Source organism: Rhynchophorus ferrugineus, unplaced genomic scaffold (genome assembly GCF_030347505.1).
Source record: "Rhynchophorus ferrugineus isolate W39M unplaced genomic scaffold, kcgeb_rfMv2 rfM8, whole genome shotgun sequence".
NCBI classification, from domain to species: Eukaryota; Metazoa; Arthropoda; class Insecta; order Coleoptera; family Curculionidae; genus Rhynchophorus; species Rhynchophorus ferrugineus.
Window position 1 is genome coordinate 19,301,709 of NW_027472587.1, and position 18,690 is coordinate 19,320,398.

The 18,690-nt window shown below is 33.1% G+C and overlaps 1 protein-coding gene across 3 annotated transcripts in view; it reads left to right on the top strand.

The window, feature by feature from the left end:
• Positions 1–18,690, top strand: part of LOC143201576 (neurotrimin) — a 139,969-nt gene that overhangs the window by 103,117 nt on the left and 18,162 nt on the right. For all 3 annotated transcript variants that reach the window (XR_013006969.1, XR_013006970.1, XM_076412711.1), the window contains exons 3-4: positions 8,646–8,842; positions 17,825–17,989. Coding sequence is in view for 1 of the 3 variants with exons in the window: in XM_076412711.1 (XP_076268826.1) it covers positions 8,646–8,842; positions 17,825–17,989 (362 nt within the window). In the remaining 2 variants the exon portion in view is untranslated. The remainder of the gene's footprint in view (positions 1–8,645; positions 8,843–17,824; positions 17,990–18,690) is intronic.

The window sequence follows — 18,690 nt, forward strand, 5'->3', positions numbered from 1 at the left end:
TTAATAAGATGTAAAGTCGCCATTGACTTTTACTACATTCTACGGAATACATGGTACAGTATTTGAACAGTTTCCATCGTTATGTAATGTTATCTCATTCTCATACCAAAACATCCCCCAATTGATTCAGTGATGTCGGAAATGGAAATCTACTCTTTACTTTCTACTCTAAAGCTCACTCAAAAATTGTATTTTCAAAACTCAATTTATTTTGCAAGCCGTTCCTTGATTATAGCTTTTCCAAACACTGATTGGATTATTTTATTGGATTCCTGTTTGTGGCATGAAGAATAATATATCTGCAATTTATTCTTAGAAGTTATCGACTATTCATTGTCCTCGGCATTTTCAGCCCGAGTGTAATCACAATATTAGGCAGCTGTTTAAAATTTATCAAAACAAGCAAAGCGATATCACTAAAGTTTTAAAGAATTCCGCAGATATTTGACAAGCGAACGAATTTTGCAGGCCGATTCGGCTACATGTTCGAGCGTATCAGAGAGCATTGTATATCATTTTAGCTGCAATAAAATGAAAATGAAAATATTGTCTGGTATTAAAACGAATTTACAAATTGCAAGGCGATACGTCATACATATATCGATGACGTGAGTTCACTGCTACTTTAACTAGACTATATACTGCATGGTTTTTATATTATTTTGTCTATCCCCTGTACAGTCGAATGCTATTGGGAAAATGAACTGAATAATACATAAAACTACAAGAAATAAATTAAAATTTATTGTGAACCGGACACCGTGGAACTGACTAACGTTGTTCCGTCCATTTATTCTTAGAAACAGCAACGTAGCAAGAATACTGATTGTTACGGGAGGTGTTTTTTCGCTTTCCGAAATGGGAAATTGAAAAATATTTCATCCCCGCGAACCGACAGGGCAAAAACTCTTCACAGTTTCTCGTTAGGGCCCACGCAGTTCCCGGATCGAAGCGTATCGAATAACCTGTCTCGGTAAGAGCCCCTTCTCGGCTAACGGCACCTCGTAATTGCGTTAGGCAACATCCATCCGAGCCACCGACCTACCTCTCCCGTTCTCCGGCTCAGCGTCGGCCCGTGACGTCACGGGAGCGATCCCGCGGGAATCCGCGCCGCGAAATCCTATCCTTACCGTGAAGGAGGGAGAGGGCTTGTTTTGTCCGCGGTACGATAATGAATTCATAGCATCGGGAGCCGGGCCGTTATCATTAGTCGACATCGAAGCAAAGAGTTGCCCCAGGAGAAATTCCCAACGACCGGGTAACGCTTATTTGCTGCGGGGGACGGTGGGGGGGGGGGTAGACGATATGACTCTGCCGTCGTGAATCTAGTCGTGTTACTGGTAAAATTATTCATCGTAAACTTTAGTGGGTTGAAACCTCAGGTCGGGTGTCGAAACCGTGCCAGTGTCACCCCTCTGAAGCATATAGGAGACCTACTTAAAAAAAGTGTGATTCTGATCTTAATCTAGACCTCTGAAGCATGTAAATTAGCTTTACGAGCTTAAAAAATGCATTGAAAAATAGTTACATTTCAGTGACAAAAATCTGAATCTCTACAGTGACTTAAACCAAAGTACTTATCTAGGAAGGGTCACTGGACCTACTTAGTCTGTGATAAAATAAAATTTAGCAACACTTTTCAGTGTTTTTATCATTTAGTGCGCTTCACTACACAGTTACACAAGATCGCACAGTTTGGATCTCTTCAGTCTGCATTCAAGTTCAGTGTTATCCAAGAGTTTCAACAGTTTTTTCTCATGTCTTGTTCCGAGTCTCTTAATGTGATATGTCTCTTTGACAGTGATATTCTAAAGGTCTCGATGTAAGTAATTGTTTCTATAGTACCTCCACAATACTTCTGAGGATTTTTAGATAAACCTCTTCCAACGAAGTTTTGCATCAAGATTTATTCCAAAGTTCTTAACGTCGTTATTATTTGGGATAATATTATTATTCATATTTATGAGTAAATTGTTTGATTGTAGGTAACTTAAATATGCACGTATTTACTCTCGTCGATTTTTATTCTTCATATCAAATCCCACTTCTTTACATCATCAACAAATATAGACACAGTAACATAGCGTATGATGAAACTAAACAGCTCAAGAACATTTAAACAACAGCATAATTTGAATCATATATTTATACCAATAATGTCATAACGAAAAATATATACTAATAGAACCGAGAGAAAATAATTATGAAGCATAAAGACCAACCCACGTAGATTATTCAAAATAGAACTCAATTCAAACCATATAAATTTGAGCGCTTTAGAAGCAACAACAAAAGACATTTGTTTCATGCCCATGATATATCTCAATGGGAAACGAACATGAAAATGAAGTATATTCAACGAAATGAATTCAACGAATTTAAACTATCTTGATCTGTCACTATCACAACTTAAAATCGTTAAATAAAATTAAGTTCAGTTCAAGCCAAATTTGGGTTACCGTTTGTTAAATAAATATATATAAAATGTAGATGGAAGTATGTCGAACAAATGGAAAGGATCAAGATAGTGAATAGAACAATATAAGTGGGCTTGGTTGACGCAGTGGTAAAGGCGACAGGACGTCCTCCTACAGTTGAGATAGTCGTGGGTTCGAATCATGCTGGGGCATAGTAATAAATTTATGTTTGTGATTGTTTAACAATAGTGATTGCTCTTATCCAAGAGTGTAAAATCCGACAAGAAAAATGATCCCAGTCACGCCAGTAACCAGGCGGGGTAAGACCGTATGTTTTCTGGGATGATTTCTAAGGTGGTCACTCGCCAGTCCATAGACTTAGTGCCGAGGACCGTGGTTAAACTCTAGATCCAGTTCAGATAAACTCTCGTTGGTAAAAGGAGATATTAAAATACATATATAAAAAAGGCAGCTGAAAAGTCAGTGTAGTCTGAGGCAAAGAGAAAGGGTTAAAAATGCATTGAAAATTCAGAAGAAGGGCTTTGGATGTTAAGAGATATTATGGAAAAACTGGCAAAAATAGATGAAAATTATAATATACTCAACAGACAACAGCTACTAATCCTAGATAAACAAAATCATAGAAATTATAAAACAGATAAGGAGAGACAAAATAAAGGATGATCAAAGAAACTAAACTAAGAACAAAACTAAAGATAACTGAAAAACTAGAGAACAAAAACTCAGGTAAAGAAACGTCGTCGTAAAATTATTACAATCATACCTAAATCTAAGAAATTAAGGAAATAAGTATTAGCAATGATGACAGAAGCGACGAACAAACCACGACAAATCATTAACGATGAAAAGGTAAGAACGACGTTAAAAATCAAAAAAATAAGGGTACACGAACTACAATGATATAAAATCAAACAATAGAGCATCAAGGGTAGACAAAAATATGTAACAAATCAAGAATAACAACACGACAGTGACTTCTCGGCTCCAAAACATCTAGAAGCCACGAAAATCATATTCATCCCATATAACTTTCATACCGAACCGCTAAAACATACACGAACACACCCTATTCCCCAGATCCATCACCGTCGGAATCTATTAATACAAATTGACCGTTTTAACGCGCTCCCAGCAACTTTATAACGAAACTGAAATTGCGCTCGCTAACAGCGCATAACTATTAAACGGTTTATAGACCCATATTGGAGCCGAGCTAAACCGCCAGAGAACACCAGCCGGCATTGACATGATGAAAACGATTTTGGCGTGCGAGGAGGCGCGAGGGGTACGGGCCGTGGCTCCATCCGATAAATATTTATGATATGTCTCAATTGGATATGGGACGAGGATGGAAATATAGCCTGCGGACGGACCGGAGTGAGACAGAAGATGCCGCGCCAGCAAATGGCAAGATTAATGGCGATAATATTTGTTTACGATTGAAGGCAAGTGCGTGCGTGTGTATGTATAATTTTTATGGGTGTCTCGCTCGGTAATAGCGGGAATTTTATTCAATTATGTCGTTGGGAATTGATGGGAAATAATAAAGAAAATATGTATAATACGTAAACACGGATAATAAAGGGCGAGCGTAATGAAAATTAGTTAACTATATAGCAGCTAGTCATGCCCAGTATTTCATATAACCCGTCCAATAAAACAGCCTCATTTCCTTCTCGTTTTGTCCCAGCTACAAAGAGATAACCCATAAAATTCAGGATACATTATTCCGCAACATCTCCGAATTTGGCGCTTGCGCATATTGGCTCCATTTAATTTTACAACAGGGAATAATCCGAGTTAGTTATTAATGTTGAATATATTAAGCAGGTAGATAGATTTAGGAGGTATATAAAAATGGTAAAATTTTGGAAATAACACATTTTATACATAAAAAGTATTGAATAAAACGAAATAATAAAAATGTAATTAATATATGTCCAACTATTCTAATTTTATAAAAACATCATATTACTCATTATCATTATTTCTTATAAATTAAAATACACAAATATGCTAAATAATTGATTTAATGTTGAAACTATATATAAGGTGAGAGATAAACATTGAAATTTTTATGAAAGACCAAAATCGTTTAGATTAAACACAGCCAATATAGTTAAAATGAAACGAAAAATCCACCACTATATATGAAAGCAGTAAAATTTTCTTAAAAATCTGCAAATATTATTGATCCACAAACCCCATTAATGAATTAACTACCTCGACCTTCCGATTATTTTACATATTGTACATTTACGAGTATCACGGTACACTGTTCTATATCTTAGCAAAATGCTGACTAATTTATTCTCTGATTCTCCTAATTTTACATTCCTCAACCTTTACTCTCAACACATTCTAGCTACATCTTAACTATAAAATAAAATTTAAATCATTACTAAAATATATTATGTTTAAAATAAATGTCTATAATTAGACCCGTTACCAGTTACTACAGTTTTTGCTACTATTCTTGATGGACAAACCTCATTAATTACTTGACTACTTCCAATACAACAAGAATCATTTTCTTCTCAGTTCTTGTCATCATTAAATTTTGGCATAAGTTAATACCTATTCCAGGTCGTTTGAAATGATGTGTTATAAATTTGGCAACTAAAATTCCAACTATAAATAAAATTGATGCTGTTTGGATTCTATAACTTTTAAAAATTTAACCTTACATTATGCACTTACCCTTGTTCTTCCATATTTTAAAACCAATGTATGTTAGACCAATAAATAACACAACAATTTAATTATTATTAGTATAGAATTATTAATGTAACACAAAATCTAAATATTCTACTCGAAATCGAAAAGAATGGACCGTTAGAAAAGAAAGACAATATAAATTCATACAGTTTATTCTTTTCAATGGTTTATTCTATGCAAGAGAATGCACATGCACCAAATCCGGAGATGTTGTGGAGCAATGTATCCTATAAAATTCGATGTTGCCAAATGTCTGCAAATTTCCATAGCATAGCGCTATGTTTGTTCTTATTATATTTGATTGACAACATTGCAACGTGCTGTCATCATAAATCTTGACGACATGAATCGACTGTTTTATTGGACGGGCTATATATGCCATATAACAGAGTATTTGCCCTTTAGGAATACTTGACAGTTTGTATGTTCACAAATTTGTTGTGATACATTATTTTGATTGTATAAGATTATTAATTTACTTTAAAAACTGTTTTATTTTACGGGAAGAAGAGACCACTGGTTGAACGGTGATATAAAGCGATACTGAGGGTAAAAATAAGTAGAGATCATCCCGACGTCTATAAACACAATTTTTAACAGATGGCCCCTTCATATCGCAATACAGTCCATAGCCAGTGCTAGTCGTATAATAACAACTCTCTCCTAGAGAAGAGAACACATGGATGGACTTGGTTGTTATCCTATCTGCACAGCTTATAATCACAATATTGCCACATCAACTTTAACTCTTGATTTTAACTTTAACGTATAACAAAATATTAACCTCAATGAAGTAATGAATCAGAAATAATGTTATCAAATATAGTCAATTGTAACATTATAGTACATCAAATGTACATATTATCGGAGGCCTTAAATTAGTACTAATTATGCAGCCACAATAGTTTACAATGTAGAGTAGTTTCATTATATTTACATTGAATTTTTTTCTACACCTACCATGACGTACAGTTCTGGGCGCATTTTTGTGTAGTGGTATCCAGTGGAGGTCTAATCAATCTAACTAACAATTTTTATCCAAATGATGTATTTTATTACATTAGAGGGCATATGTACATTTACGTTTAGTTCTTGTTAATTTCATTGCTGTGTCTGTTTTACGTATCCTTGTCAAGTAATTGTGTCAATCTAATTTACTCGTCAACATGATATCTTGAAAACTTAATTTTTGTTTTATCAGCCAATCCTTGATTACAGCCCTTGACGATCTACTTGTTGGAATATCTTCCACCAGTGTTCAATGGCATGGCGCTTTGTCAATAGCAATAACTGATATTTACTGCAAAAAACAGTTAGTTTTCAAATGTATCCAAAAAATGTTCTTCTACCATGGTCGTCTTTGGACCTGGAGGTAAACACTAAATTATCTCGAGGAATAAAACCATTCCTATTTCTAGCAGGAAATATATATATATCTGGAATGAATTACTAACAAAACTCTAAACATACATCTTGTTTAATAACTTAATAAATTTATTATAATTTTTATGCAAAACTAATATTAAAATAATGCTATAGAATTAAAACTTGAAATGTACAAAATACATTTTTTTAAATTTATATGATTTCAATATTCTTATTAAATTAATATCCAGATATACAACTTACCCTGAAAGCATAAAAGACAGTTTAATACCATTATTATTTTATACATTATTTACAATTCAACTTGAATTCTGACACTGAATAGAACAAAACTCCTGTAAAGCCCTGACCTCAAATATCCAACGTCTTAAACCGCCAGACAAAACGCTACCTGCTCTGCCAAAGAAACCAAAGCCTCTCCTTCCTCCGCCTCACGCCCCCCTCCATCGAGGGAGGAACAAAGCCATAGTGGAAACAAACGGAATCAATCCGAAGCGGTAAGTTGAAGAACCAGCGAGAGTTTATGGCCAGGTATGTCCGGAATGTGCCCATAGATGGTGAAACTTTGTTCCAGATTTTCGTGGCGTAACGGGCGAAGTAAGTTGCAAGGAGCGCTAGCTATTTCTAAGTTATGTTTTAGGGAGGAGGGGAGATGGGAAAGGGCTCGGAGAGAGCGGCTTAGTTCCGACAATAAAGGAATAGCAAATAGTTCGCTGACTTTTTGTTAAGATGTCGATGAGGGAAACAGGGTTTTTACCGTTTCAAATACACGAGTAGTAGAGGCGTTAGTAGAGGCGCATCGGTGTTGAACTGGAATGAAACGAGCGTCAAGTTAAATCCTGTGAAGTTTCCCTGCATAACAGTTGCCCTGCCTACCATAGTAAAACAATTTTTGGCAAAATTAGTTTCTTTTTATTCAACATAATTCCCTTCAAGGGTGATACACTGACTATAGCGACCCTCCAACTTTTCGATACCATTTTTGGAGTACGATTTGTCCTTTGATTCAAAATAGGCCTCAGTTTCGGCGATCACCTATTCATTCGACGAAAATTTCTTCCTAGCGAGCATCCTTTTGAGACCTGAGAATAGGAAATGGTCGCTGGGGGGCAAATCTGGAGAATACGATGGATGGGGAAGTAATTCGAAGCCCAATTCACGTATTTTTGCCATCGTTTTCACTGACTTGTGACACAGTGTATTGTCTTGGTGAAGCAGCACATTTTTTTTCTTCAATTGGAACCGTTTTCGGCGATCTCGTCCTTCAAACGGTCCAATAACGCTATGTAATAATCGCTGTTGGTGGTCCTTTCTTTTTCAAGGTAGTCAATGAATATTATTCCATACGTATCCCAAAATAGAGACCCGAGAACCTTACCAGCCGACTATTTGTGCGTTTTTCCAGGCTTTGGAGCGGGATCATCGTGTGCAGTCCACTCGGATGTCTATTGTCGATTGGACTATATGTCGATTGGACTTCGGAGTGAAATGATGGAGCCATGTTTCATCCATTGTCACATATCGACGCAAAAACTCGTATTTATTACACTTGATTATCTTCAAACAGTGCTCCCAATCATCAACTCGTTGTATTGTTGTTTGGTCAAAAGTGGGCTCACAAGGCACTGACTTGGTACAGAGCTTTTTCATATCCAAATATTCGCGAACGATATAATGTACACATTCAGTTGATATCTATGATTCTTATCAATTAGTAAAACGACATGAAAATCAGCAAATCAGTTCAACTGCCTTCAGCTCCTCACAAGTCCATATCTCTAATGTCCCCAGTTTTATCCAAAAGCGACAACATCATTACAACTGTATACATTCAAATTTCCATTCTATGTTCTCTATATTATAAAATAGTGACTAAATTCATAAGGATCAAATTCTGGTTGACAAAACTCCACTGTTGCAGTCACTCCCTAAGCTGAATAAATATAAACTTTCTTTTAAAACACTTTGTATATCAAATAAAAGAAATGATTCGACTCCAAACCTAATTTTTATAAGCTCTGTAACTGTTCACAGTTGTACCGCGTCAATATAGCACTTTACGAGAACTGATAAAAAAAACAATATATATTTTTTCTTTTACAGAACGTAGAGACACTCAACATAAGTATTCAGAATGGAGGCAGCTGTGGCATCCCAATTTCGAGGATTACAGTCGTGCTGAGGCATCGGTAGGATTCGATAACAACACAATAACCAACGTTACGGTACAGCTAGGAGCTACAGCCTACCTTCATTGTAAGGTCCGCACTTCTCCCGATAGAACCTTAGGAGGTGGAGAGGTTAGTGGTGATTGTAAAAGTTAAAATTAGTATTAATTGTGTTTCGCTTTATATTATATTATCTCAACTAAATAGAAGACTTATTTTAGATTCTGAATACTCATTTATTGTCAACGAAGATTAGAAATCTTTCAATATCAAAAGGACCTCAGTATATGATATCATAAGTTGTTTTGTTAATTACATCTTACATTAAATATGCTTCGTACAATCTTAATTTACAAATTAATATATTACTAATTTTCTGTTGTAATTGCATTAATACCAATATATCAGTATATATTTCCCAAATTAACATGAAACGAATCAATTTAAGCCAAAGTTAAGAATACACTTATGGTCTACACAAATTCATGGGGTTTGGTTCGCATCAATCTTCTGATATCCTGCGTGTTGTCCAGTAGCTGGTTGCTGTGATTCTTGTTCCAATGATTGTAGTTCCGCGTTGCTAAATCACAACTTATTTCATGTTTTAAAGCGAAATCTTGAATCACTTCGTGAATCCATTTGATTTCCAGGTCATCGTGAGGCTCTTTGTTGGTTACGTAGCGATAAGCATTGGTCAATAATCGTAGACCGTTATTTAGGGAGCGCTGTATCACTAGTTAATTTGATGTCTTACTGCAACCCCGTATTTGCACGCCATAGCTCCAAATTGGCTTTGATGACTTGGCTTGATTGAATGAGTGACTGATAAATCAATATATTTAATAGTTAGCTAGTTGCTTGACTTTGAATCTAATCTGCTCTGCTTTTTGTCTAACAAGACGTTTCCAGTTTAACCTACCATCGAGATATATTTGAAGGTATTTAACCGACTCTGCTTGTCATTTCGCTGCAACAAAAAATTAACATGGAGAGATTTGGAGCCATTAAATTGTATTTTCCAGTCTCTAGTCCGTTTGTACACCCTGTTGACCGCTACTCCTACTTTTACTACAGCCTTAGTCACAGACACATCGTTTGCTATGTCAAAGTATGTCGCCGGAAACTGTTCCAAGTACTGTTTCTTTTGTTGTTAGGATATAAGCAGTATAGAGCAGACATAGATCTAATAAATGGCCAAGTATTTAAGCAACTTCTAAGTGAGAGCATAATAAAACAGTTGTAATTAAGAAAACTTAAAAAACAAGGAATTTGTTCAGCTTTATTTATAGATTCGAGCCAAACCTTTGATAAAATACGTAATGATGAAGGCACCGAATGCAAGTTGACAAGCCAGAAGAGCGATATTCTAAAAAACTGTATATTTAATCGCCAATTTAGAATAAGATACGGTGACGAATATTCAGTTTTGAAGCCCATCTATGTGGGTGTACTAAAAGGGCAGTTTCTTTGAACCAATATTGTATTTACCTTATGCCAGTAATATCCTCAAATATGAATAAGCAGTAATGGTTACATTTTGACATGAAAATTGACTACCTACCAGTGATAAGAGTACTTCTCTATGCCACCACAGCAAAATATTTAGGCATGCCACGGAATTGCAGGCTCCAGTGGAAAGAACATGTTAAAATTAAACAAGCAAAACTCTCTATGAGGGTTTATTGTTTTTCTACAAGATTATTCCTGCCTTAACCTTAATAAAATCCTCTTTTGATTAGAACATAACAAAAATTGCTAAAATTCTATTAATATTAACAGCATATTAACGTAAAAATAAATAATTAGGTAATATTTCCAGACCATATTCACTTTTATTCGCATTTATGTCCATCGCATCCATATTCACGGACACACATCGCAGATATTGACTTTCTGTTTACGTGTTGTATTGTGAAAACTTTTTCTTATCGATACGTATCGGATAGAAATTTTCCTTTTTCTCGATTTTATTGCCGCCGATGTCTCTTTTCGAATTATAGTCATCAGATTGACGAAGAAGTTTATTTGAAGGTCCACAAAAAGTTACTTTATTTCTCCTTTTTCTTCCTTTTCATTACATTGTTCTAGATATATATATATATATATATATATATATATATATATATATATATATATATAATGTAGGGCAAAAGTCCTGCTACCATTTTGATAGCCTGTAACTGTGCTCAAAGAAAAATAAGTAGATGTGGTTTCCACATAAAGTTTATTTAGTCTTTATATTTTTTTTATGTATATGTATATGTATATATATATATATATATATATATATATATGTATATATATATATAAGGAAAGACAAGGAAGCAAGACCTGAAAATAGAAAATATATGAGATTCTACCAAAACGTCGGCAATACATTAAAGATTCGTCTATGAACCAAATTTTTATTGCATTTAAATGTTATTCTTTATAATTATAATAGAACTACAACTCTAGATGTCTGAACATAAACACTTATTAAAAAAGGAAATATAATTGGGTTGGGAAACTGACATTTGTTCACAGTAAACGTTTGTTGTTATTTTTTGGTTATTTCAAAGGACGATATATAGCAGATCGATATCTAAAAAAGTTCTGTCTGTGACATTTACTTAATGGAAAAATATTTGAAAACATATATTGTATTTATTTATTTCATATATTGTAAAAAAAATATATGAATCCATACGGTTTGAAAGTACATATTTTTCTTTATGGTCCTTTTTTGTCTATATTTATACTTGATATCAAAGATAAGATACTATTGAATATACATTTTGTTATATCTATCTTTGTTTCATTATAATTATTTCTGTTTTGTTTTAGTTACTTTTGTGTATTATATTATTTTAATGAAAGTCACATACAGTATGTCAGTCCTATTATTCCACAAGAAAATGTGATTTTTCCACCTTTACATATAAAACTTGGTTTAACGAAAATATCTGCTCAGGCTATGGATAAAAATGGCAAAAGATTATTGTGCTTGAAAAATTATTTCTCTAAATTAAGTGATGCTAAATTAAAGGAATGCATTTTTATTGCCCCACAAATAACAAAACTTATAAAAAACAATGAATTCGATGAAAATCTAGGATATAAAACAGATATAAGAGCGTTATCAAAGAATATGGGATACTAAGATGTTAACAGATTACTGCTGGTTTATAATGATAGAAGATTCTACTGTTCACAAGAGAAAAAGTTAATGTTTCGTCATTTTCTTTCAGAATATATGGCTCATTTTTTCTATTGTCTACAAAATCCTGAGCTATTTTGATTCATTGTCTATTGGTAAATATAGATTAGTATAATTATATAATAACAAATATTATTTTTTACTATTTAGTTATTACATTGTTACTAGTCGTTTCCGACTAACCTACAATTTGTCTTTATGATAACTTAAATCTAGGTATAGCTAGGAGGACTCATCTGTCCTGTGTCAGTCTCTGGTAAAATAATGTTTATACATGTCACTGCTATATTTTTTATTTAAATGCACCTCAATGCATAACACCACAGATCAGATGGATTCATTCTCATGAGCCTTTGTCCTGCTCTTGTTTTATCCAAAAGTTGCAATAGTTCAATATTCTCATGAGAATGGAGTCTTTCCTCAAGCTCCCTTGCAATTCTCTTGATTTCTTAACTAACTGTGGGTATCTGAAGGTCTCGATGTAGGTAGTCCTGTAGTATTTGGGTGCGCCCACAAAACTTCTCAGGACTTTGTTTTAAAAAAATTGTATTTTGTTTATGTTACCCTTTGCAGAACATCCCCATCATTGAGCTCCGTATGTCCATATAGGTTTCAGTATTGGCTTATATAATAGCAATTTATTATGTACTGAAAATTTTGACTTTCTTCTAATTAGCCAATATATTCTTCTATATTTCAAACAAACAAATGTGATCTAAAATTTTCATACGGTCTTTATTTATTTATAGTAGTAATAGCAAGTAATTCATCAATTACAACACTAGTATTTAATTTAATTAGTATCCTATGCTATTCTAAAACTAACACGTTATAGTTTCCAAGGGGATATCACACTGAATTAGTTTGTTACTGGCGTACTATGGGGCGTTAACGAAGGCACACAGCGCTTTATTCTGGATTCTTAAGATTAAAAAAAACTGTACACTTTACGGGCATCCTTACCAGTTTGTCGACGGCCCAATTATCCAGAGTTTTACGCGAAAACTTTGACTTAAATAAAAGAACAAGACGTGCCTTTTTAAGTACCATACAAGAAAATCTAAGTCGCATCTCGCAGTCTCAGACTAGACGATAAAAACCCGCTCGTGGTTCCTCCGACAAGCCCAATCAGCGCGACGAGAGGACGGGAGCGAGTCTCGCGGGATCGTCGAGCCCCCAGGGGGAGCAGGGGACGATAGGTGAAACTTTTTAGCGTTCCTCCGCGCAAACTTGGATACCCACGAGTGCATTTTGAAGGCGGTCATATCGTTCGGATCCTCCCGGTCCTTCACCTCGTACCCCCTCGTTCCGTCAGCCGAAGAGTTTCCAGGGAAATTTGTTTAGCCACGTTAAATATTTCATAAAAATAGGCGGGACACGTCGCCCCCTGGGGATGGGGGATGCGGAGCGAGCAAAATCAATCGCGAGCTGTGAACTAAAATCGCCGGGGGATTCAACTATTCATTTTGGGACGCGTTAGGGCAGCTTATTCCTTTCAAAAAAAGGTTTAGCGGTAGTTAGAGGATACATTAGGTGGGCTATCTTCAATGGCTGATTTATTTTTCAATATATTAGTTATTTGGATACAGCCTGTGTATGGGTGAGGTTATGTTAAGTAACTGCCTTCACTTTAAGAGGAGTTATTTCATGAACAAATATATAAAAAGAGACCAATTTACTTAAAAATATATTATATAATTCGTTACATTACAAAAACCATAAAATCAGTAATTATTTTATATTAGTATCGAAAAATAAGAAGACTTGGGTATCATACTGTTAAGAATTACCCTTTAGGTGAATAAATATATAGGCTGTAATTATATTAAGTAACTGTCTTCACTTTAAAAGGAGCTATTTCATGAACAAATATATAAAAAGAGACAAATTTACTAACAATATTCTTAATAATTTGTAACGTTATAAAAACCATAACATCAGTATCAAATCATCAAATTAATATCAAAAAAATAAGAAGAACTGGGTATCATACTATTATTAATTACCCATTATGTAGATAAATATAGAATGTCGTTAGATTAAGTAACTGCCTTTACTTTAAGAGAAGTTATTTCATAAGCAAATATATAAAACAATATAAATTTACTTAAAAATATATTGTATAATTTTTTACATTACAAAAACCATAACACCAGTAATTCTTTTATATTAGTATCGAAAAATAAGAAGAGCGGGGTATCATACTATTAAGAATTACTCAATAAATACATAAATACATTGGCTGTAATTATATTAAGTAACTGTCTTCACTTTAAAAAGAATTATTTCATGAACTAATATATAAAAACAGACAAATTTACTTAAAATAATCTTAATAATTTGTAACGTTACAAAACCCATAACACCAGTAATTCCCTTATATTAATATCAAAAAATAAGAAGAACTGGGTATCATACTATTATTAATTACCCATTATGTAGATAAACATAGAATGTCATTATGTTAAGTAACTGCCTTCACTTTAAGAGAAGTTATTTCATGAGCAAATATATAAAACAATATAAATTTACTTAAAAATATATTGTATAATTTTTTAGATTACAAAAACCATAACACTAGTAATTCTTTTATATTAGTATCGAAAAATAAGAAGAGCTGGGTATCATACTGTTAAGAATTATCCAATATGTGGATAAATACATAGGCTGTAATTATATTAAGTAACTGTCTTCACTTTAAAAGGAATTATTTTATGAACGAATATATAAAAACAGACAAATTTACATAAAACAGTCTTAATAATGTGTAACGTTACAAAAACCATAGCACCAGTAATTCCCTTATATTAATATCAAAAAATAAGAGGAACCTGGTATCATACTATTATTAATTAACCATTATGTAGATAAACATAGAATGTCGTTATGTTAAGTAACTGCCTTCACTTTAAGAGCCTAAATTTCACAACATCAATTTCTAATCACAACTATTAACAAAGCGCTATTAATATTTAAACTTTACATATCTTATGATCATTTCAATTTATTTGTATTTAAATATTATTTTAATAAAACTATATTTAAATGGATAAGAAGAGATATCATCATACCCATTTTTGATCAACACTTCAATAGATATGATAATAATTAAAATCTACATAAAATATAATCATTTTAAGTAAGTATATTGAGCTTAATCTGAGTTATAGCAAATCCAAGTATCCATATAATATAGAACATAGATTAAACTAGATCACACAAGGTATAACCATAAAATTTCACCATTCTCTTTTGTGATCAAAGCTATTAAGAGCACATTAAGTGTTAGTTATTAGTATTAAAATATATATAATCTGTGACTATTTCCTATGTGTGGTTTCAGTTTAACTACAACTATAAGAGAGACAAATATTCAAATAATGTAAAATATTAATTAAACTATATTTAACGAAAATAATTTCCACTATACTGATTTTGGATCAAAACCATTACCAGCACATTAATAAGCATTCAAATTTACAGAATCCGTGATTATTTCAAGTATGTACGTCGTCAGTTTAACCAGTTATAGATAGGAAAATAACCTGAATAGTGTGAAAAATGTATAAAATTATATATAACTAATAATGTACATTTCAATATACTCATATCTGATCAAAACCATCGAAATCGAGCCAGTACTCATAACATTCCAGATAAGTTTAATATAATTTGAAGTATTACCTCACATTTTAAGTACAGTTATATAGTGTTTTCATTTTGGACGTATCGTACTAAAACAAAATTTAATTCGTTTCATTTCTTTATTGACCTGCAACTATTCAAAACTTGCGATTTTGTTTTACGCGGCAAAAACTTTTTTATAATAATATGGTTTCGTCAGTTCGAACGTGAAAAACGAATGAGCTGTCCTGTCACGTCAATTATATTTGCGATCTCATTGGCTATGCGTCCCGACCAGTCCCAAATGTAATAAAATTCCCCACTAGCGCCGTCCGAAAATAATAATTATCTTTTCGCTTCCAGCTATAAAGCAATTTTGAAGCATCGACAGATTGTTAATGTTCCGAAGCAACACGTGCCTAAACCCAACTACACTCCTCCTCCCCTCGTACCCCCGGAAATCACGGGTCGTCGCGTCATCGACGCCACTGCCATAAACGGCCTTTTTATTTTGCAGATTATATCGCTTTATCCGATCGGATGTTCGCCGATTCGTTTTTGAGCGAATACCGACCGATCCAACGCTGATTTATATCAATAGGATGTTTAATTTTCGCGCCGCCCGCGTCGTTTATCTTTCTCTATCGATGAAACCGCGCGCCAACACACGACGTCGGTTCGGACTCGGCCATTGTGCCTGGCGGAATAATAGAAAAGCGTAAAAACATCCACTATTATCGATCGACGTCGTGTTCGGACTAATATAAGCGAGAAAGCGACGGAATCCGATCATAAAACTCGTTTAAACGCTCGACGAATTAATCATGTATAGACAGAAACAACGATAGTTAGAGTTTTTACGAAAATAACTTAAATTCGCCATAATATTTTGTTGCACTAGTTCCTTTGAGACATAAGAAGAGCTTAAGTCAGGAAAAACTAAATCTGACCAACAAGATGTTCGAAACAAAATTATTTTAGCCTTCGTTATGATATCCCTCAAAATTAGTACACATATTTAAAGGATCTAGTAAGATATTTAAATATTTCTTAGTGAGTATTCAGGTTTAACTAAAACTACAATTGCTACAAATATTCAAACAGTTTTCAATAAGTTCAACAATATTTCCGATCAATCCTACCAAAAACACATTAATAAGCATTGAAAGGTATGTATTCTAAGATCATTTCAAATATATGCATTCAGTCTAACCAGAGTAATAGGAGAGACAAGTAACCAAATAGTGTATAATTTAAATTAAACAATATTGAACAACATTAAGATTCACTATGTTAATTTCGGACCTAACCTATTAAAAACATACAAATAAGCATCAAAATCTACAAAATCTATGATCATCTCAAGTATGTGCATTCAGTTCAACCAGAGTTATAAGAAGAAAAGGAATCCTAACAGTGTAAAACTTACATTAACATATGTTAACCAAATATTATTTTCACTATGCCGATGTCTGATCAAAACTGCTAACAGCACATTATTAAGCACTAAAATCTACATAGTCTAGAATCATTTCAAATATCTGCATTCAGTTTAACCATAGTTATAAGAGGGACAATAATTCAAACAGCATAAAACTTACATTATAAGATATTAAGCGAATATAAAAGCATATTATTGAGCTTTAAAATCTACATGGTATGTGTTCATCTGAAATATATAAATTCAGTTTAACCAGAATTGTAAGAGGGATAAAAATCCACCCAGTGTAAGACTATCAAATCTTTTAACAGTGAAATAAGCACTAAATTCTAAATATTTTGTTATCATTTCAAGTACATGAATTCAATTTAACCAGTGTTAAAGGAGAGGCAGTTATCCAAACAATGTCGAACATGCATTAAACAATATTGATTAGTCAAAAAGGTTGGTTGGAATAAAAGTCTAAGTTTATTATTTTACAAGCCTGGAGTCGATCTACGAGCAATACCTTTTACATCTATTATTAACTTAACTTTATTATTTATTACTTTATTTATTAACCCAAATTCACTTAAGAATCAAAGAGCTGGGTTCTCAATAGTACTTAGCCTGTTCCAGAAAATATTCTGTATTATTTTTAAAAATATATTAGAGTGTTTTTGTACTACTTCAGTTAGATCTTTCTTTATTAATTTAAGTTATACTCTTGACAAGAATAGATGTTAAGATAACGTCGACTTTCCAGTGGTAATATGGATAAATAGATTGTTTTCCGCAAATTGTTGAACAACCTTGTAAAACTATGAAAAATATCTATGGTAAACCATATTTTAAGATTTTTTTTTTCCAGCAAGTGTCATGGATCCGCCGTAGAGACTGGCATATTTTGTCCTCTGGCGTATTCACCTATACTAACGATGAAAGGTTTCAAATCTTACATGCGGAGGGCTCTGACGACTGGACGCTTCAGATCAAATACGTTCAGAAGAGAGACAACGGGACATACGAGTGTCAAGTAAGTAAACAAAATATAACATTGAGTAAAAAGTAATTTCGGGTTTGACTAATAGTCGACTAAAATTTGAAAACCGTTCCCTAGTAAACAACGAACTTTACATGAATAATTCCGCTCTGAAAAACATAAAAAAAAAACGAAATTACTTTTCCTTCGGCTCTGAAATCCAACTAATACATTCGGTGGCAGTAAAACCAACCTACTTAAAATAATAAACGTATTCATAACAATGGTAAGACCGTATGGATTAATTTTTTTTTCGATGAAGATCTGGGGCTTTAAGTTTCGTAATAGTAATAAAAGTAGAAATGAAAAAAAAAACAACTTACACAATCCACCATCCTTGCTGATTTTATTGTCTCCCCCAGAGAGAGGAAATCCCCATAAAGATTTTATTTCTTTCGTAACAGAGTAGGTCTACCCCCCACCCCTTCAATAATGACTACGCCATCTGTCTTGGAGTTCTTTTTTTCCTATATATAATATAGATATATATATATATAGATATATATATATATATATATATATATATATATATAAGAATACAAGAAAATTATTTAATTCATAGACTACAGTATTGATTTATAAAAAAAATTAAATAATAATTTAATTTTTTAATAAAAATAACAAGAAGTAACAACAATATATGTATATTGAAATTTATATAATTTCATCTATTTATATATTTATATAATAATGCC